Genomic DNA, 22918 nt, shown 5'->3' with positions numbered 1-22918 from the left:
TAGAACGCTATGCATGGCCAGAAGAAGCGTGAGCAAGAGATTGATGAGTATCAGCAGCATTTGTTGGAGTTGGAGCGCTGGATCAACGATGTCTCCGCCGAGTTGGCCTCGTTTGAGACCACAACGGAGAGCAGCACCGATGAACAGATCTTGAAATCCCAAGTTGAGCGCAGTCAACAATTGTTACGCACGCTGAAGGAACGTCAACAGTCTATGGATGATTTGGTTGAGCAGACACGTCAGCTCCAAAGTCAACCCGATGTGGCACCCCTCGCAGATACCCTAATGGAGCAACTGCAAAGCATCATTATCATATTGCGGGAACAAATCACTGTGGCTACCACACGCATCTTTACCATTGAGAAACGCATCGTGGAATTGCGCAAGGCAAAGAGCGATGATGCACAGCGTCAACGTGTGCTGGAGGATGCCAAAATTCAACCTCCTATCAGCACCACTGCAGCACCAGAATCGATTGAATCCAATGAAAATACAATTGACTCTAGTTCCATGCCAGAGGAAGAGATTAAACCAACTGGCGTTTATGTAGAGACGCAGACTTCCTTCAGCTTGCAGCAGCCAGAGATTCCAGCCCAGGCTCAACCACAGATAACCACAAGCAATGTGGAGGCGCAGACAAGCTTCCAGGAAGCGTTGCCCGTAGAAACCGCTGAAGTGGCGCTGCAAACGTTGAGGGAACGTCAACCAACTGAGAATATAATGGTAACGCAGACTGTGCAACGTGGACAGGAGACAATACAGATTGACACCATGTTGAACAAGAATGTTGATGAACCACCAGAGGATGTGGAAATCGAGGCACGTTACCATCAGCAACCCAGAGGAGATGTAGATCGTGCTACCGAGTTGATACTGAAGAATGTGCCACAAGCATTTGAGACGACATTTGTTGAACCAGACGAAACAACTACCGAGGTGGTTGTGGGACCCGATGGCACAAAGCATATTTTGGTGAAGAAGATCACAACTCGAACGCGTCAACAAATTGTGCAACAGCAGCAAATTAGCTCCATTGAAACAGTCAGCGATGCCGATGGCAATATTGAGGTGACTGCAACTGGACAAATCAATCTGGAGAATGTACAACACACAGATACCATAGCTGATCCAAAGGAAAGCAGTTATCGCACTGTGGTGACGCAACAAACGAGGGGAACACTGTTGGATGGCTCTCAGCCGGAGACGGTGATCGTCAGTGAATTCGAAACGGAGCCGGTTGTTGAGCAATACGAGCAACTCCTTAGTCCCGATGTGGATGGTAAGATGCAACCATTCCGTGCCACAGCTGGACAGTCGGAAGTGGAGACACATGGCAGCATACGCACCGTAATGCAACAGACGACCCGTAAAGTGATACGCAAAACCCGCAAGATAATCAAACATGTTGTGATTATCAACGGCAAGGAACACATAACCGAGGAGATTGTCGAGGAGCCCGAAGAGATTGAGATAACCGAAGAGGAAACATCGCCACATGTGAATATCAACATTGTGCGTACGGTGAATGGTAAAGAGGTGAGCGAGGAGGAGTTCCAAAGGATGATGCAGGAGCCGGGAGTTCTCATCGAAGAAGTTGCAACGGACCTGTCCCAATCCGAGACAGTCGAGCCGCAGCAACAGGTATTTGATATTGAGTCTATCAACATCAGCACCACAACAACAACTACACCACAAGAACAACAACAACAACTAGAACAACAACAACTCGATACAGCACCAACAACAACAACAACAACAAAAATAACAACAGCAACAACTACAACTACAACAGAAACGATTAAAGAAGCACCTGTAGAATTGCCAGCACCTCAAGTAGACATTGAAGAAATAGTAGAAGTTGCAACTACCAGTCCCGTTCATGTTACAGCAGCGGCAGTAACAACAGCAGCAATAACAACCACAACAAAAACAACCACAACATCTACAGCACAACCTACACAAGTAATCCCAACAACAGAAACTGACGCTGAGATTGAGCCTTTGTTGGAAGATATCAATGAAATTTGGCCGTTGGAACATCATCTGCAACCCACAAACATTGATTTCTCCCAGCATGAAACAACAACTCTCATACGCCAAGCAGCTGGAGCATCTCCCAGAGATTCATCAATGCCTGTAGACACCATTTGGCCAACAAGTCCTGAAACTGGCAACTCGGTATCACTTGAATCTTATGAATTTGAGCCAACATCTCCGCGAGCTGAGACTGAACAACCAAAAACTGAGACTGTACCTTCACCAGAGCAATCTGTAACAAAGGAAAAAACTGAAACTGAAGCTTTCCTTGAAGCTGAAAAATCACAAGCTGAGCCTGCAAAAGAACAACAAAAAGTGGTAGAGGAACAACATCAGACAACTCAAGTAACTGTAGAAGAAGAACCCCAACAACCTCAGACATCTCAAGCAACTAAGCACCTGGAAATATCCCAAATTGAGCCTGCAATTGTGGACAAGAAGGTGGCTCAAACAGATGTGCGTGTTGCCACACAACTGTTCATCTCTGGCGAGGCAGCTGACTCGGAATCTCCTCGCAAAACCTATCAGATTACCGCACCCTCCTTAGAAGCTCCAGGAGTTGGTGTACTCAAGGTGGCAATAGGAACAACATCCGCTGTAGCTGAACCCGACACTCAAATGCCTGGTAAGGTCACCATGTCCATTGTAGAGACTGTAACGGCAATGGAAACTCGCGACGATGATGCGACCACGAAGCGAAGTCGAAAGAAAAAGAAGAGAAGAGATGCAGAGCCAGTTGAAGAGCAAACACAAAATAAGACAGAAACAAAAGTGGAACCAGTGGCCGTTTCCGTTCCCGTTCCCGAACCAGAACCGATTGCCGTTTCCGATATCGAAGCGCAATCTGTACATGAAACTGGCTACGAGGCAGAAGAAAAGACTGTTGCCGATGATAATGATGACTCCTCAGATTCCAAGAAGAAGCGCCGCAAGAAGAAGAAGCAAAAGGAAAAGGCCGAGGAGGAGGATTCACATGCTCCAGTCTCATCCGATAATTCGCCACGTGATAACAGCGCCAGCATTGAATCGGAGGGTAAAGTGCGACACGAATCGATTGTGGAGATCAGCGCTGAGAGTGATTTGTCCAGCATGGACATTGATACGACCGTAAAAGTAATTGAAGATGCGGTTATCAGCTCTCCATCAGAGTCACCACGCAATCCCTTCACTGAGCTGGTTATCCCCACTGAAGTTGTTGAACTCGCGCTAGTTGAAGACGTGGAACAGCAGACAACACCACGTGCTCCCACTCCAACAGCTGTTGAGGTAGAGCACGAGATTAAGTCTTCGCAAACTTCACCACAGCATCAGCCTCAACTCGATGAGACAGCGGTGCAAACGAGCCTGGATATCCATCCCGAAAATCAGGAAAATGAATCGCAAACTCTCATTGTGGAAATTAGCGAGACTGAAGCTCAGACAACGCCACGTGGCCAAGACGATCAGCCTGAACCCGTCGAGATGTCCACCACTGAGATTCAAACCGATGTCAGTGGACAACCTCGGGAAACTGTGGAGATTTCCAGTCAAACAACTGTGACGACCACAATTGAAAAGGAACTGCAAACAACGCCCAAAGAATCTCCAAGGGAAGCTGAGCCAAAGAGCGATCAGGTGGTCCCAGCTCTTGTCACGGATCTGGTTAAAGATATGACCATTGATTTGCCAGTTCCCACGGCAGAGCAATCGACATTCACCGAAGCAATTTCGACAACTGAGACACAGGTGCAGACAATGACACCAGAACCAGCAGAGCTGATTGCCAACACTGTGGAACCAGTTGAAGTAAGCGATGTTGTGGTGCAAACCACACCAAGGGACGAGCCACAGCCAGTGTCACTTGAAGATAGCTCCCTAACCACGACTTCTATTTCGGAACCCTACGAGTTGGAGGTGAGAACTACAGTGGCCATACCTGCAGATTCAGATGCATCCTTGGTGGAGCCTACACTCTACGAGTACACGCAGACCATGGAGCTGCCCAAGCCGGAGAAGCCAAGCAGAAAGGGAAAGAAGAAAGCAAAGGGTATACCCGCACCACAAACCACTTCCGATGGGGATCCACAAATCAGCGTAACAGTTGAAATTGCTCCAGAACTGCTTTCCGAGTCGGGCATTGTGGTGTCAACCAATCAGGGAATTGAAGAGGTGCCTCATTTGCCTCCAGCGGCTGATCCCTTGGAAGTCGATCCCTTGAAGCCTCAACGTGTCCAGCTGCAAATCACAAAGACCACTGTCTACGATGAGTATCCTGATCTTCCCGTGCACATTGTCGAGCAGAACAAGGTGAGCATCGCCTCGCAACAACAGAGCGGAGTAGGAAAGTCACGCACTGGACCCACTTCGTCTGTGACAATTGAGGAAGTGGCTTCACCCACCGAGGAGCTCATTGTGCCCATTACCCCTGGACCCGATGTCAATCAAGAGCAGATTTGGGTCAGTCCCACAAGCAGTGTGAATGTCGAGAAGTCTCCAACTCTAATGGATGCTTCTCAAGCCTTGATCGCGAGCGAAAGCTTGCAGCTTTATCCGGGTAAGCCACAAGTTATCTGGACAGAAACAAAGGAAGCTATCGACAATCGTATTCGACACCTGAAGCAAGCGACGCCACAACAACAAACTCCACTGAGTGATGTACTTCATTTGGCAACGCTCTCCGAGCAGATTAAACAGGTGCCAACGGAACAACGCTTGGAGGAGGTCAACGACGGGCTGAGAACCTTGGATGCCGCCATACGCAGTGGGGATAAAACCATTATACACACCACTGTCATTACGGTCATTGAGAAGGTTTCGACTTGGCTGGAAACCATTGAGTATCGTGTCTATTTGATACGTCAAAACTCCAATGAAGGACCCTCCGAGCAGAAATTGAACAATTACACCACGTTGAACGAGGAATTGGACACCATTAAGGAAAATGTGGTTACCTTGGAGGAACAGCTGTCGGGAGTCGATAAACCGACAGCTGAGGAGCTGTTGCAATGTGTGGACACACTCAAGGAACACGTGGATGCAGTAAGGCAAGTGACACAGCAGAATCAAGCTCAGGATAGCAAGGATCTCGATAAGTGGCATAGCTTTGAGTTGCTCTATCGGGAAGTTACCATTATGTTGGATCAGCTACAGATTCGCTATGAGCAGGCTATAAATCAAGAGCATCCGCTGTCGGTGAAGCTAGCGATGCTCAATGAGCTGGAGCAACAGTATGTGGGATCACAACAACAACTGGGAGAGCTTTTGCAGAGTGCACGCTTTTTCCAACGCGATTTTCCGGGCAAGAAAATGCCACAGGATATTCACAGTGTCTACGAGGCGAGCATGAATATTGGCAACAACATCGAAGCGGAGCGTGATCGTCTGCTCCAAGTGCAATCCCTGGCCGAGGAGTACGAGCAGACTCTTAAGGAGTTTACCAACATTACCGTACTAGCCGACAAGATGGTGGAGAGTCCGATTGTGTCCAGTTCGTTGGAACTGCTGAACAACGAGGTGCAAAAGCAGCGCAAGTTCTTTGTCAATCTCAGCCATTGTCGGGCCATGCTCGAGTCCCTGGAGGAGAATATCGACAGTGAGACAAGGGAAAAGCACTCGGAACTGCACAAGGAACTCTATCAGAGAGCAACCCAGTTATTGGAGCGTGCCTCGGAGCGATCCTCGAAGCTGGTGCAAGCTGCTTCCCGCTGGACTGTACTCGAGAAGGGAATGCGGGATGAGCTGCAATGGTTGCAGGTGGCACAACAACGTGTGCCCGATCTATCGGCGGTTACCTCAGCCGACTATGATCAATATGCCACGCTCTATCAATCCCTAAGCAATGACATCTCCCATCACTATGTGAAAATGACACAACTCTCGGGAATTGCCAACAAACTGCAACAGCTCGTCCAGGCGCCCAATCTCGTAGAGGAAACCAACGAGGCAATAATTGTGCTTCTCAAGCTGCGAGAGGAGGTTGCACTCTATCTGCATCGCCTGCTGATCTTCAAGGAGATCTGGGTGCAGTACGAACAGCAGACGGACAAAATGGAGGCATTTGTAAGGGAAGCGGAGCAAGAATTGCGACAGATTCAAATACCATCGAAGCCCACAGAGGAGCCCATACCTCATATCCGTCAATTCTGGGAGATCAAGGCACGCTTTGAACTCCACAACAACATACGCAATGATGCGGGTCACAGTCTAGAGAAATCCCTGCAGGTTATCCCTCTGGCGGATGAGATGCTGCAGCGTCAGTTCCATGCCCAACTGGAGGATCGCTGGCAAGCCGTTGCTCAGGCCATTGAGCTCATCCAGCACAATATCGTGGAGTGTCTGTCCTCAGAGGATATGCCACCCGATGAGAAACTAAAGCTCGTCGAGCGAGAGTTGCAGGAAATCTATCTGACAATGACCAGCATGAAGGGTGTCATCAAGAACGAGGAGGAGCTCAGTCTTTATATCGAGAGGGTGCAGGTGCTCCGCACACGCGTTGGCTTCATTGGCAACGAACTGGGTAGGATTGGTCTCCAGGAGCCTGCGATCGAGCCCGAGAAGGTTGGCGAACTCTTCGCTCTCTCCCACAAGATTACGACACAAATTGCCGAGGAACTGGAGTTCGCTTCCGTTCTACGGGATCAGCTCCAAGCCATCCATGAGGGCATCAGCAATCAACGCAAGCATCAGGCCAAAATCTCAGTTATCCTCGATGAATGTGAATCCGCAGAGCGTCAAGGAGCCGATGTCATTGAAAAGGCTGTCGCAGATTGTCAGGCTGCGGGTGAGGAACTCGTTGCCAGCTGGCAGGAAATAATGCGTATACGCCAGATGCTCCACACTCTGCCCATGCGTCTGAAAATGTCCGTGTCGCCGGTGAAGCTGGAACGTGACATATCCCAGCTGCAAGATGATCATGCCTTCCTCGAGAGCAAGTGCACCAACATTATGGCCATACTACGTAACCGTTTGGCAATGTGGCTACGCTACGAACGCCAGTTGGAACAGGTTCACGGCTCTGTTCAGGAAACGGACTTCATGATGGAACTGATACGTGTCCATGGTCAGGTTGACTATGAACGCCTGCGTAAGGCCACCGAGAGATTGGAGGTAAGTTCTCAGATGCATTTATGATACTTTTGAACAGGGAATCAAACCGAAACAAATATCGGTAAAAGTTTCGGATCCGGTACGTCACGAAATAACTGTTTCGGTAAAAGGCCCTATTTCAATTTTTGGCTTTCGGTTTCGGTATCAGTTCCGGTACGTTACGGTACAACAAATCAATTTTGAACCCTTTTATAATAAATATGACTATATATTTATATTTAAATATTTAAAGTATTGTTTTATACTAATTGGGAGATAAGGAGTAGAAAAAAAGTGAAAACTTGAGTTTAAAAATTTTTGAATTTTCACAGTTTCAAAGGGGGGACCCTTAGCATCGAAATCAGTATCTAGTAGAGTCTAGAGAAAAATATTTTTTTTTAATTTAATAAAATTTGAATGCAAAATAAATTTAGAGAAATTAAGAAAAAAAATAACTTTCCGCTTGTAAATCGGTTCAGTTTTGATCAAGTTATGACAGTTTGAAGTTAGTCAGACTTCGGAGTTAGTCACTTTACACGTCAAAATTTTTGTTCAATTTCACATGATTTATTACAAAAAAAATGAAAGGTCTCAGAATCAAGTTTTAAGTGTTGTTTGATACTAATTACGATATAAGGAGTTGATTAAAAGTGAAAACTTGAGATTAAAATTTTGAATTTTCAAAATTTTAAAGGAGGAAACCTACCATCCAAATCGAATCTTGGTCGAAAATAATTAAATTTTCTAAATGAACAAAATTTGAATGCAGATTGAATTAAGAGGCCAAGTCATGACATTCCGCTTGAAAATTGGTTCAGTTATGATCCAGTTATGCCAGTTGGAAGTTGGTCAACTCTTTAACCACAACCGTACCGGTACAAATGTTTCGGTGTTCGGTTCTTGACAGATAATTTTCATTCGGTACGGTTTTAGTTCCGGTACTAAAAATGAAACGGTTAGTTTCGGTTAACGGTTCAGGCATCGGATCCGGTGTTATTCCCTCCTTTTGAATATGCCAAAAGACCTGACTACCTGCGCAGCATACAGAGACCTGCACGTGTACAGACGTGTTCACAATAATAAGAAGAGTACTCATAAAACCTTAAAAAAAACAAATAAAATATTAATAACTTTTTTATAATATGCAGCTTAATATAGAATGTATAAAATATTTTCATATTTATAAATTAAAATGAGAATTTTTTAAAGTTTTCTAAAAAATTTTAGCATAAGTCATAAAAAAAAAATTGTATATCGCGTATTCTGACTTTTTTATAGAACATTTTCTCAATCCAAAATTTTTAAATGTTAAATGTTGTACTTAAAATTTTCGCGAATTCTGTTATTAAAGTCATATTCCTATTGTTATTTTGAACACGTTTGTATGTTCATCGCCTTATCTGCGCTGCTTTCAGTTCTATGCTGTCTCAAAAACGCTATAAAAACCGCACGCGTTTTCTGCCTGCTCTCAGTTAATCGCGCGCATTCAAATCTTACACAGCACATCGAAAATTAAAGAAGAAAAGAAAAAAAATCAACTTCAGCATAAAGATATAGATACAATAAATATATAATTTTTCCTTTAATCTCTGATCTTAGTTCGGCGTTGTTTTAAAAACGCTACAAAACCGCACGCGTTCTGTTTATTCTGTCATTAAACGCGCGCAGTCAAGAACTTTAGCCGTTATTTTAAAAGTAAATAAAGAAGACAACAAATACAAAAAGCTTTTCAAGCAGCTGCAAAGTTTTATTAGTGCAGGAAAGCTTTTACACAAAGCTTTCTGGCACGTTGCGTTACGTTTCGTTTCGTTATGTGTTGCGGCGACCGCAGTTGACGTTAGCTTCGAAACGCGCGCATATCGTCGCGATAATTGTCGCTCCACACAAAATATTTAACTAATCTCGGGCGCTCTTCGTCTCTCTCTCTCTCTCTCTATCTCTCTCTCACTGTCGCAGGGTTTGGCTGGCGATCTACATAATCGAGAGCAATTGCTCGACGAGCTAAAGGGCGCCGCGAAACCGTTAATCGAAAGCTGTGATGTGCAGATAGTTGAACAAATTGAATCAGCCGTACAGGATGCAGTAGTTGCCTGGAATGATACCACCGATAATCTGCAACAGCTTTGCACACGCTATCAGCGAGCCGTTGAGCTTTGGGATAAATATCGTAACGCCTCGGCCGCGGTCAAGAGCTGCATTGAACAGCAAATGGATAGCGTCAAGTCACTGGAACAGCCCTTGGATTCCATGCAACAACATGCCAAGGTAAGTACACAGAGTAGGATTCTGAACTTAAGATTCATAATTTTAGAAAACATTTTTCAAGTATATTCTCAAGATATATTTGTTAATCTGAGACAATATGCACATTAAATGGCAATCACTTAGCCTTAAAATAGACAAAAATCCTAAATTAATCGAAAGAACCCCGATAGTCAAAATATTTGATCAGAGAGCGATTTAAAAACTCTTACTTGAACCAAATATTTCCTACTCAAGGTAAGAATATCCGAAATTACCGAATTAGTTTTTTTCTATGTAAAGATAGTTGCTGTAGAGTGGGAAAGATGTTTGTTCTAACATACTTCCGCTCTCGCTTTAATCACCATTTGATTTTGGCGGCAAATAAAAAATAGGGAAAACAAAACACAACTAAAAGTAACGACCACGTTTAATTAACATCCTTTGACCGACAATAGCAGGTTGTAATTACATTGATTTTCAGGCGTAACACTCGGCCCAATCAATTTTGGACTCGTTGCTATAATCGGTGGTAATAGCCACCGTGTGGAGTAACTTTGCTGTAAATATGTACGTACATGTACATGTCCATGTATGTGCCTCTTTTTTGTGTCATAAATTATTTTGTTTGACACAAATAGACAAACTGCAGATGGTAAAGGGAAAGGGGGAACATTTTCGAGTTCGTTTCGATTTTTTGGTTTTTATTTGCTTTAAAAATTAACGCATAGTTTTGTTATTTATATTTATTGATCATTAGGGTCATTATGAGCGTCCAACAACAACAGCCAACTTGCGTTGTAATTATTTTTCCAACTGTCGCTTCACACGACGAAGTTTATCAACCCGGGAGAGTCGTAAGCTCCATATTTATATAGCTGCTTTATCTCCCAGCAGTCGAAAAACAAAACAAAAATGCCTAAAAATTATATAGGAATGGCACATACATTAACACATGCCTGTCCTAAGCCTGTCCGAACTAAAGATAAATGTAAAACGTATTTCTTCATTTCGGGTCTCTTAAGTTTTGAAGGTCATCGCTAAGCGTTTGTTTGCCTTGTTGTGATAAAGCATGAATATTTTACAGATGATATCATAGGGCATTCAACATGCGTCAACATGCCCTTTTAGATTGGATTATGTTTGTGCAGTGCGCTTGTTATTTAAATAGATCTTTGCTAGCTGCGGGCGACCTGTTTTCTAAATTGAAAATGTAAATGAAATTGAAAGTGCACTCGACGTGCTAATTACGTATTGAAATGGGAACGATGCGAACAAGAGTAGAGGCAATTGATAAGACCCATTACGGGGTACTGACTGACCCGACCGGCTTAAGCTAAATATAAATATAAATGACATTTGCGTTCCGCTAAAGGTTGTTCTTACAGATAGTTCCTTAAGCTGACTTATAGATATATATTTAGATAGAACAACTTCTGCTTGCAGCTCAACGATCATTAATTTCTAATATATATAGACTAGATTATTAAAATCTAGTTTATACATACATTTCTTTGAACTGAATTTAAAATTGTGTTAAATTTGTATTCATTAAAAACTTCAATTTCTAAATTCAATTTTATGGATTATGTTCAAATAAATTCAGTAAATAGATAATAAGCTATCTAATATATATATTGAAACTAAATTCAACTCTAACGTATTCTCTACTTTTAAACAGGTCTGTCAAGACAACCTCACCACCCAGAATGACCGTCTGTTGGAGCTGCGGGATATTGTGGCCAAAATAGCCGCCGATGTTGGCCTAGATGCGTCATCTTTGATGCAAGGCGAATTGGATGCGTTGGGTCAACGTTTGGCCGAGTGCAAGGATGCAATCACGACGCTGGCGAATGTGGCCGAGACACAGGATAAAGAGCGCAAGCAGCTCGACAAGGAGGTGACACAGGCCAAAGTTTACTTCAACAATGTGCAGCAGGTGAGTGCAACCAACTGACTGAACTGCGAGTGTAAACCGCGTCCAACCGAGACACATCTATGTGTACTCCATGCCATCTATCGATTCCAAAGTATGACTGATTTGCATATGTTATGGTTAGCGTGTGGAAATTCCCAACGGGGGACAACAACAACATTTGTAACAAGAACAAATGTGAAAACAGCAATGAAAGACAAAAAAAAAAAAAGGAACCGGCAACAGTATTTTAATCCAATACGAAGGACATGCTATTTTAAGTGGGTTAAAAGTGGAAAAACTTTCTCTCCTCAAACGTGTAAGAGCCCAAAACAGCACACACAACAAGAGCCACATTGGTACTCGCATGCATATAGCTTCATTATAATCATTATTGATTGATGAGCATCGTGAATGTATAATATTTTGTGGGAGCTTCTTGTGTGCAGGCATATTAAATGTCCATTGACAAAGTCGCGACCAAATGAGTCCTTAACAAAATATTCGGTTATACAGAAAACCATTCAGAGAGTCAGTCTGAAAATGTGTCAGTCTGTCAATCGTGCACTCACACATCAAAGTTTGCTTAAAAATTAATAATTAAATAGATTCCTAACTACGTTAACAAATATTAGTTATGAGTATACAATATACAACTACTGAGTATATCAGTTTTTAAATTCTATTAAATTCTGTTCACATAATTTTTACAATTAAAGAAGTAGTCGGTAATTCCATCAGTCATATATTGTAGATATGTAGTAGAGTTCATATTGAATCAGTCATTGGAGTTTCACTCAAAAGCTCTTGATTAAATTTTTTATAACTTACATAGTTCAAATTAGAATGTTGGCATAGAAATTCTTTTCTAAGAGCTCTCTTTAAAGCTTACTATCGGTGATTGCAGTTGTCAGGCTTTTTCGCGCATACTTGCACCACTGTGCACGCATTTGAAATTCACATTGCTAACCAGTCGTCACCCTGTCACCTCCCCCCTCTTTGCCCCTTCTTCTTTGCTGGGTGGCCAGACAGTTGAACAGTTGAACAACGAGCTCGTGTGTATTTGTATTTGTTTGCATGAGGTCATTGCCAGTTGGCGGAAAGAGTTGCCGTTGCAAGGTTGTTGTTGCAATTGTTGTTGTTGCACATTGTGAAGCCATGCAGTGGTAACTGGAGACGTTATGGTTATTAGGGTCATGCTAATTAGCCAAGCACTAAACGTGGCCACTAACAAATCTGTCAATATTCGCATTTTGCATTGCAGGACATTTCACGTGGTGAGCCGCAGACGCCCAAGGAGAGCGAGGAGCAATTGGCGGCATTGCGTGCCCATTTGCAGACACTTGCCCGCACCGAGGAGCAACTGCGTCAGCTGCGTGAGCGGCAGCAGGACAACAATCATGTCTTGACAACGGCGGATGCAAATGCCGCCGATGATAGCATATTGGAAGTGTTGGCCATGTGGCAGAAGATATTCCAGGATACGTTCCAGGAGTATCATCGTCTGTCCACTCGCCTGGCAAGGACACAAAACAGCTCGGAGGCACTGCGCTTGTGGCGTCAATATCTGCAGCATGTGCAATCCTTCCTGGCCTGCGCAATACCCGAGGACTACAGCAGTCTTCGGGAGCAACAACAGCTGTGTGCCATTCACCAGAATCTGTTGATCTCACAGCAGAGTGTGCTCTCCGAGACGCCACTGGAATCGGAGCTGTCCGAGCAGTACAAAGCCCTGACGAATCTGCACAATGAAACGCTCTCGAGGATTATGCAACGCAATGATGAACTGGAGCGTCGTGTGAGCGGCTGGAATGCCTATCGCCAGCAGTTGGCATCTCTGCTCGACTGGCTGCGTCAGCGGGAAGCGGAAAGGAATGCCCTCCAATTGCGCTACATTCATCTGAAGCGTGTGCCACATCTGAAGGCACGTCTGGATGCACTGCTCCTGCAACTGTCGCGGGGTGAACAGCAAAGTGCTGCTCTGAAGGCACAACAGCAACAGTTGCTGATGTACTGTGATGATGCCCTGGCCACTGCCATGCGTATGGAACAGGCGAGCATCAATCAGAGGATTAGCAATCTCCGTGCTGCACTCGAAACCTGGCTGAATTTCCTGCAACGCATCAAACAACTCTCGGAGACGTATGAGCAGCGTGTCCAGCAACTGCAGATGGAGTTTGAGAAGGCTCAGCAATTGCTGGACATTGATACACTGCCCACACAGCCGGCGGAGATTGAGCAGCGACTGGGAGCATTGCGGGCACAGCGTGTCCAATTGGCAGCTCAGGCTCCAGCGCTCGAGAGTCTCACGGTCAGTCAGGAGGAGCTGAAGGAGTGCATCAGTCCGCATGACATGAAGGCCATCAGGCAGAGGAGTTTCCTGCTCTGGCAACAGCATGCGGATCTCGATTACCAACTCTCCCTGCTCATCAACTCCATTGAGGAGCGCCTCTCACTGCTGTCCAACTACCAGACACGTTATGCCCGCATCTCGCAATGGCTGCGTACCCTCGAGGAGCGTGTGGAGCGTGATGCCGATGTGGCAGCCATGTCCAATCCCGAACAGGCAGCCAAACAGCTGGAGCAACAGGTCAATGGTGAACTTCAACTGCGCGATAAGGAGCGCGAATGGTTGCTCTCGACGAGTCGGGAACTCCTAACGCTCTATGCGGATGCCACGCCCCAATCGCAGGAGGTTCGCTCCCAGGTGCAGCACCAAAGTGACGCCCTCATCGATCGCTGGAATCGCTTGAAGTTCCTCTGCAAACAGCGTGCCACAAAGATTGGCGAACTGAAGCAAACATTGTTGCGTCTGGAGGAGCGCATTGCCCTAATCCGTGCCTGGCTCTTTGAGGTGGAGTCCCAACTGGACAAACCGCTGAGCTTTGACAGCTATACGCCGAATGTGATCGAAGCGAAGCTGCATGAACATGAGCAAATCCAGCGTTCGATTGAGCATCATAGCAGCAATGTTGGCGAGGTTCTCAACCTGGTCGAGATGCTGCTCAATGATGCGGACAGCTGGCGCACCCAGGTCAACACAACGGGTCTGGCATCATCTGCCCAAAATCTCGAGCAGCGCTGGAAGAACGTGTGCAGTCAATCTGCGGATCGCAAGCAGCGCATACTCACCACATGGAATCTGCTGCAGGAGCTCATCAAACTGACCACGGAGCAAAAGTCCTGGCTGGCCAAGCAGGAGACCCAACTCTCCAGCTACGAGCGAGATCAGAAGTATGTCAACAAACAGAAGCTGGAGGAACGTCAACAGGCGTTGCGTGCCAAGCTCGAGGAACTCCAAATTGAGTCCGTGAATCTTCGCCAGCTGGAGCAGACCTATGCCAAGCTGACGAGTAGTCCGGGCGTGGAGCCAGAGAATATTCAGAAATTGACACTGCCCACCAAGGTGATGGTCAGCAAGTGGCGCCAATTGACGCCACGCTTCCAAACGCTGCTCGATGCCATCGACAAGGATGCCAAGCTGATGAGGGACTTCAACAATGCACAACTGGAGCTCACAAAATCCCTAACGAGCATTCAAAAGGCGCTGGAACAAATGCCCAGTGCGGCGGATGAAGCGGCCAGCGTGGAGCCTCAAGCGGTGTTGCAACGTCTCGAGGGTTTGGAGCGCAAGTTGCAACAAACCGAGCAGCAGGTGCAACAAGCGGATGCCCTTGGCAAGGAGGCTGAGGTGAGAACGAAACAGCAGCCGGCACAGCTGAAGCAGCTGCTCAAACTCATCACGGAGTACACCACACTGTGGAAGACGGTGCAAACAAATCTTGTGACCGTGAAGACCACTTGGATGACCCGTGCTGCCAAGCAATTGGCTGGAGCCGTCAGTGAGACACACGCCAGTGTCCAGGTGAATACGCTATCCCAGCGAAAGCTGAGGCAAGCTCAGCTGCAGCGGGAGACCTCCATAACGGCCAAGGATGCGTACATCATGGAACTGCAGACGGCCATTGCCGAGTGCCAGAGTAATCTGGACGAACTGCAGCGCACAATTGCCGACAAGACGAGGAAACCGGGTCCCCAAAAGATTGCCAAGCTACTAAGCAATGCTCAATCCTCCACGGAACTGGTCAAGCATCTGAGCCATCTGCTCCTGACCGAATGCAATGCGGATAACCAAGCTGCGCAGGTGGATACCGTGTCAGAGCTGACGCTGCGCTTCGAAACGCTGCAGTCGCAGTGGAAGGCGCGCCAACAGCACGATCAAAATGCAAGGTACGTGTTAACTTGGCCAAAACCTCTCTCTCCTAGTCATGTCTATCTATGAGCTACTAAATCAACTGAAATACTTGCAAACTATAGTTCAGAGCGATTGCCGATTTCTAATTGAAATACTGATTGATTTTAATCGTATTAACATCATTATCATACAATCTTCTTAAATTGAAATTTAATTCATTCAAATAATATTCACTTTTGCAATCTGCAATTCTTTTTTAAATATTGATAAATACAAATCTTTAATTTTATTTTAATGTCCTAATGTCCTTTTTGGTAATTCAAATTATAAGTAGTTGATTTCAATCAAATGTACACAATTTATCTTATTGTGCCTTACACCTTACATTAATTATTAATTGATCAATCAATTGTTCAAATAAAATTATATGCAATAATGATTGATATCCAGCAAATATAAATGTTTTTGTAACATTTAATTTCTTAATTTAACACATTGCTTAAAATAATGATTGATATCAAATATACATAAATTTCAGAGTATCGTTATATTTTAAATCTCCTAAGATTCTTACATTAAAATGCTTAGAACTTGTATTCAATCAATGAAGTATAAATTCTCCAGATAATTTTGTTAAACTCAATTAATTATATATTTAAATTAAATTCATGTCTGTTGTCATAATAGGCTTTTGATTGATGTCAATCAGGTTTACAAGTATTTCTCTCCAATATCAGCTTTTCCTTAACATTTATTTGGTGATTTGGGCGTATTTTATGGCTAACAAAAATGTTTTATTGCTTTATGTCTCGCTCACACACACGCACACACATCTGCAAACCTCACACACAAACACACTCGATACTCACATTTCCACATGCTTCAATCGAACGTGCGCATTCATGATGCTGCGTGCAGGTGCCTGTTACCTGCGGCCTACAAATACACATGCATACAGTAAGTGTTAACCCAGAGATTGTAACTCTCTCTCTCTCTCTCTCTCTCAGTATTTTTCACACTCTCTACCCTGCAATTAAATATAAGAACAATCCAGACAAGTTCCAAAATTTGTATGTTCTCCCCTCTGTTCTTTGTTCTGTGTGCGTTTATCCACCAGACAAAAGCTGGCAGCTCTGAAACTTCGACTGCCAGACTCCAGAGTGAAGCATACTAAGCACTTGGAGCTTGGCTGGACTGTACACGATTAAGGTCACTTTATAGACTTTAATTGAGCAGCTACAGCTTACATGATTAAAGATTACCTACCTATTTGATAATTTGCTAATGATTATACCCTATTGTTTTGGTTAACAACAGTGAGGTCGGCCGACTAACGTGTCCGCTCTGCACGCAACGCAACTGGCAGCAGATCGACAACGATCTGTGGCGTCTGGAGCAGTGGCTGCAATTTGCCGAGAGCACCCAGAAATCCCAAACAGCGCCGCCCTCAAACATTGAACTGTTGGAGGATGTGACGCAGGATCATCGCGAGTTCTTGCTGGATCTGGAGAGTCACAAATCGATCATATCATCGCTGAATGTGGTGGGTGATCACCTGGCCACGCATACCCTGGACACGGAGAAGGCTCGACAATTGCGTGCCCGCCTCGAGGCGGACAATGAGCGCTGGAATAATGTGTGCATCAATGCCACCAAATGGCAGGGATTGCTCCAAACGGCCCTCATGGGCAACAGCGAGTTCCATCAGACCATCGGTGAGCTCGTCGATTGGCTGCAGCGCACCGAGAGGAACATCAAGGCCTCGGAGCCGGTCGATCTGACCGAGGAACGATCGATACTCGAGGGCAAGTTCAACAAGTTTAAGGATCTGCGCGCGGAACTGGAACGTTGCGAACCTCGAGTGGTTAGTCTACAGGATGCAGCTGATCAGCTGCTCCGCTCTGTCGAGGGATCCGAGGAACAGTCTCAGCACACCTATGAAAGGTAGGTGTACCCGGCGCCAGTGCCGAGGGCGGAACGAAATAAATTTGTGTTTCCTGTATATAGGAGAGGAAGGATATCGAAAAGAAAGCGGGGGCGAAGTTTATACTTTCAATTCTATTATTTTAATAGGGTATTTTTGTGTAGAGTATGATATTCGTCTACATATTTCAAATATACATTTTACATCTATCTTATTTCTACAAGCTTTTCCTTTATCTACAGTAATTTAATTTAACTTGTCTTGCCATTTGAAATCCACATTTTATGCCACATTTTCCCACACAAAATTGTACTAAAAATGTTTCTTGGAACATCCTACTTTTGGCATTCAACACTTTCGCACTTTTTCTACACCCAACGTAGCTTGTGATCTACTGTAGTCTTTATAGTCAGTACACTGTATTGTTTAGCTAAAACATTTTGTATGCTTATTTTATAAATATTCAGAAACTGTTTCGAATCTTACTTTCTTATAAATTTCTATCAAAAAAGTATGCTATATATTTTTTTGATTGCTAATTGATTTATAAGTGATATTCGTTGATTTTCTGCTTATGTATTTATTTTTCAAAATTTTCGCTTGAATATTTTTGTATTCTTTGCTGACTTTTGTTGCGTATTTATGATTTGTGTTATTTTGGTACTCAAAATTTGTTCGTCCGCCCATTCTAACACTTCATCAAAACTGACAACGCCAAGAGCCGCCAGCAAATGTTTTAAATATTCTAGAACACTTTCCAGATTAACCGATCTCCGTCTGCGTCTGCAATCCCTGCGTCGCCTCTCCGGCATCTACATTGTCAAGCTGGGCGCCGTTCTCGGCTACGAGGGCGACAATCTGGGCGTGCCACTGCACATGTTGTCAAGTGAGGTAAGTACTAGCCAAAAAGGTTATTTTAATAAAAGAAGAGAATTTGTCCTATACCAAAAAATATGATTTTAATTATTTGTGAACGCACCGAAGTAAGTGAACCTTGATGGAAATTGGCTGTAAAATTATACATAATAATTATTGAAATTGAATTGAATGCAAAAAAAAAAAAAAAAACGAATACATTCTTAGTTTTATATAATTTTATTTTTATATATAATTTATTTATTTTGATTTTTATTTTCCTGCCATTTATCTAGCTTTTGGATAATACTACATTATCAACCTCTTCTATGCAGGCCGCCGCACCCAACACAGAAAATGCAAAGTAAATATTCATAGAAATTTGTTTAATTTGTAATTTTTGTAGTTAAATGAACGTATTTATCGTAGAGTTTAATTTATGATTTTAAAAAGCAAATGCAAATTGCACTGTTGTAAAAATCTCTAATCGGCACTTGATCTATATATTCAACTGCCTCTTGCATGAACTAAACTTCTTATCTACATGTATCTAAACTGTTTACATTAATGAATCTAATAATAATGTATAATTAATTCGATTTCACAGTCACAACACCACCACCGAGTGCGATGCTGCCGATGGCGATGTCATCAATACCACGGTGCTGGCGCGAGGTGCTCGGTTCCTAGGACGCGTTGCACGTGCCTCACTGCCCATACAGGCGTTAATGTTGCTGCTTTTAGGTGTGGCAACACTGGTGCCCCACGGTGAGGATTACACCTGCATGTTCTCCAACACATTCGCCCGCAGCCTGGAGCCAATGTTGTCGTATCCCCATGGACCGCCACCAACATAATAATTATAATAATAATAGGGTTGTCAGGTTGCCATTGGATTAGTGCAATAAATTCACAGTCAAAACAGAAACATATAACAAACAGATAACACCAACGAAAATGTACCAAATGTATAAGAACAGAATCCAACACGAATATGCCTTTAACCAGATAATATGATATGATAATTGATTATGATATATGATACGATATAAACTCAGTATGCATATGCAGTATGTTAACAAAATTCTTGTACAAGTTGTAAGACGTAATGTCATGTAAATTTTTGTAATTTTCCACATTATTGAAAAGTTGTATTTTTATTTTTGTTGGGTAGCTAGAAACATACTTACAACCAATACTGTGTACATAATGAACTCGACGAGATGAAACACTAAGAAACAAAATCAAATCAAATTGAAACTAAATGAAACTAACGACAAGTAACGAAAGAAACACTTTTACATATACTTATATATATATTAACGAGATATATACATTATACATATATATTTGCACAGCAAACATTTAACATTTATATAACTATATAAAATATCCTTATGCCCAAAAAATGAATGAAACTATATAGAGAAGCCCAACATTTTGTATATAATATTTAAGCTGACAGACAAAACGAAATACGCACACACGAAATTTTTATACTCAGTTTTCGCACGTTCATCTAGCAATCGGAGAGTCTTGAGATTTTATCCAAATTTCGTGGAACATTTTTGGATAGAACTCTCTCGTCTCAAGCTCAAGTTAGCTGACTAGCCATAAGACAAACCATGACCCACATAGACCAATTGCCTGGTTAACTATTTAAAAGTACAATTTCTCATTGGGAAGCTGCACGTTCATCTCCCAAACTCAGGACGTTGCAGCTGCCCCAGCGAGATTGGACTTTTCAATAGCTCACCTGGCGTTTGACAGTCAATGTTGCCAGAGAGTGAGAGTTTCTCTGCCATAAGCCAAGCTCTCTCCCACGGCTTATACGGCAGAAGTTCCTCTTAATACGCACCAGCCACAGGTGACTCTCTTCCATCAACCATGGGCAGCATTGACTTTCACACCTTTAAGCATTCCTATACTCATTTCCAAAATTCGTACCATAGACAAAAAAAAAACAAAGTATAGTTAGCTAACGGTTGAGCTATAACCATTGCTGAAGAATGTGCGGAACGGGAGGATTGATCAAAAAAACGAAGCAAGTGTCCTATGCTGGTGCTAAACCAAAACTATAAAAATTGATTTTCCTAACTAAGAAAATTGTCGAGTTGCGTAACAGAAAAAAGTTGAAAAAAATCGCAAAATATTGCAAACGAGTAAAATGTTGAAAAATTTGCATATAGAAATGGAATAAAGTTATCCATCCAGTAAGAAAAAAAAATGAAAAGAAATCAGAACTATAAATCTAAACTTTTGTTGTTAATATTTTTTGATAATACCTATTCTATTTGCCTTATAAAATATATTTTTTATTATTTAATGCCATCGAGCAATTATTGAGAAAATACATAAATATTTATTTATTAAGTTTACACGATATACTATACTTTAATTAAGTTGAATTAAATGTTAAACTTTTGTGTGTTTTGCTGCTTCTGTACTTTATAAGATTTCCTTTCTTGTGAACAACTGTACCTTTATGCATATAATAAAGAAATATTTAAAAATTAAAGCCCGCAAAATGTGTTTTGATTTGGAAGTGTCTAAGGAGATTTGAAGACCTTTAAAGTACGATAGCTTAAATTTAATTTGGAGGGCTTTGTATATTATTTAATTGCTTTATTTCTTTCAATTCGAAAAGATAAAAAACACTGAAGTTTTATGTAGAAGAATATATATTATCATAATTAAACATTATACAAAATATATATGTATGTATAGAAATCTTAACCTTGGTTTAACCATCCCTCAATAATGGTTGCTTCCATACGACGAGCCTCCGTCACGGATGCCGGATCCGAGGGATTGCTTGAGCGCAAGTCCAAATGATGGGCACCCTCTGGCAAAATGATGACGTGAACTTGATTGTTTGGTGCCTGGAGAACACCGCCACCGCTCCAAGGATCAAGTAGGCCATTGCTGAAGATGATGTTGCTCACTGATTCCAGATTATTGCCACCATAGCGTAATATAATGTCATAGGGCTTGGGTGTAAGGTGGAATTTCTTGTAGCAGTTGTCGGAGTACTCCTTCAAATTCCATGCCTTGGTGCGATACATGGTTTCGCTGCTGTTGGAGCAGAATGGCATCACCATTTGGTTACACGACTGAATATCCCAGCCTTTGTTGTCCAACGTGGTGCTGGAAGAAGAGTACTTGTAATCCACGCACTTTTCGGTGCCCGTATAGTTCGTATAGACGGCAAGGGCGCTGACCATGCTGTGGATCAGATCCGCATCGTTCTGATGCAGATCCTTTAGGTAGAAGCAAAGCTGGCGCACTGGATATGCCGGAACTGGAGCCAGGAAGGTGCTATTATAGGGATAATTAGTCATTGCCAGATTGCCATAAACATCCTCTAGGTAATTCATAAACTGATTCAAATCGTCAGCGTTATTGATGGGATCACACAGGCGAAAGATGTCGCCCAGCTGCTTCTTTCCCGCATCGTTGGCAGCTAGTGTCTCAAAAGCTTTCCAGGATTTGCCAATATTAACACTGCAGTTGGCATTATACGCAGTCTCATACACCGATGTTGTTATCTTGTTGAAAATATCACACGGCGTCAGTCCGGGAAATTGTAAAATGGGTGCGGAGGCAGCCAGTGCTCCGATTACAATATGTGGATACTTCATGCGGAACCAGGCTGCCAGCATGCCACCGGCAAAGCTTCAACGCCTCCAAATAAAGCTCAAACAACAAAAAAATTCAAGTGCTGTCGCAAGTGACAAAGCACAGATGATAATTATTACTGATCTTTTGTTGCTCGTTCACTATTCCAGCCGCCTTTGTTTTCTCTGTTCGTCGTCGTTCTTATCTCTTTCAAGCTGGCCTTATCAAGTCGGCGCAGCCTCCTCAAACCGAGGGCTGCCCATCCAGTAAAAATTTCCGATCTGGTTTGATTTTTTTTTTCTTAAAAAAATAAGTACATTTCCAAAAAAGGGACTCTGCATATTAGTACCATTTTTTTAAATTTTTTTTTACTTTTAAGCTAGAATTTTTTAAATTTTTGCAAGCTTTTGCTAGAATTTTTTCGATTTTTTGATATATTTTTTTTTTTTTGGAATTAAAATTTCTAACTTTACTTCCCGAGGGCTGACGAGTTTAAAACCTTCCTTAAAATGTTTACCTTAATTTTGTCCAATTTCAAATTTAAAATTTTCATCAAACTTATTAATTTTGTATTGAGTTTCTTGCTTTTTTAAATTTTCCATTATTATTAGTGATAAAAATAATAAGATTAGTTCATCCATCACAAATTGAACTACTGGACTAAATCATTCAATTGAACTACGAAGAACAACTTTTCTTGACTTTAGTTCATTTAGTTCAGCTCAGCTGATTTATTCGTTCGCTTCGCTCGTTTGAGTAAGTCACATTCCAAGCCGATAGGTGTCGTCAACTCTTCTCCCGCTTATTGGAATTTCAAATTTAGCTCATATTCATTAATTTTAGCTACATATTAAAAGCTCAAAATTATTGAGCTTGGTATATTTGGAACGCAGTAATAAGCATGTTTTAATTATTATAATCTAATGTACTTTTTTAAATATGTTTAAAATCATTTGTTACCCGTTTTCCGAATACTTTAAAATACTAAAAAAAAAATATTGGACGATTTTTTTGTCATTCCAAATGAAATTCGAATTTCGGCATACATTGCTATCAAAAGATACTAGAA

General features: G+C 42.7%; 2 protein-coding genes across 7 annotated transcripts in view; one reads left to right on the top strand and one right to left on the bottom strand.

Moving 5' to 3' along the window:
• Positions 1–20725, top strand: part of LOC117782395 (nesprin-1) — a 120936-nt gene extending 100211 nt beyond the window's left edge. For all 6 annotated transcript variants that reach the window (XM_034619506.1, XM_034619505.1, XM_034619509.1 and 3 more), the window contains 8 exons: positions 4–7122; positions 9058–9366; positions 11024–11281; positions 12522–15487; positions 16770–17396; positions 18126–18267; positions 18528–18595; positions 18839–20725. In XM_034619506.1, coding sequence (XP_034475397.1) covers positions 4–7122; positions 9058–9366; positions 11024–11281; positions 12522–15487; positions 16770–17396; positions 18126–18267; positions 18528–18595; positions 18839–19088 — 11739 coding nt within the window. In that variant the 3' untranslated portion in view covers positions 19089–20725. The remainder of the gene's footprint in view (positions 1–3; positions 7123–9057; positions 9367–11023; positions 11282–12521; positions 15488–16769; positions 17397–18125; positions 18268–18527; positions 18596–18838) is intronic.
• Positions 20726–20894: 169 nt separating this feature from the next.
• LOC117779804 (lysosomal Pro-X carboxypeptidase) lies at positions 20895–22112 on the bottom strand. Its single transcript, XM_034616125.1, has 2 exons — positions 22099–22112; positions 20895–21906 (listed from the first exon to the last, which is right to left on the bottom strand). The coding sequence occupies exons 1-2, from the start codon at positions 22110–22112 to the stop codon at positions 20964–20966; spliced, it is 957 nt and encodes a 318-aa protein (XP_034472016.1). The 3' UTR covers positions 20895–20963.
• Positions 22113–22918: the final 806 nt, after the last annotated feature.

This window comes from Drosophila innubila (genome assembly GCF_004354385.1).
Source record: "Drosophila innubila isolate TH190305 chromosome 2L unlocalized genomic scaffold, UK_Dinn_1.0 4_B_2L, whole genome shotgun sequence".
Classification (NCBI taxonomy): Eukaryota; Metazoa; Arthropoda; class Insecta; order Diptera; family Drosophilidae; genus Drosophila; species Drosophila innubila.
This window is presented reverse-complemented; position numbering and strand designations above follow the sequence as displayed.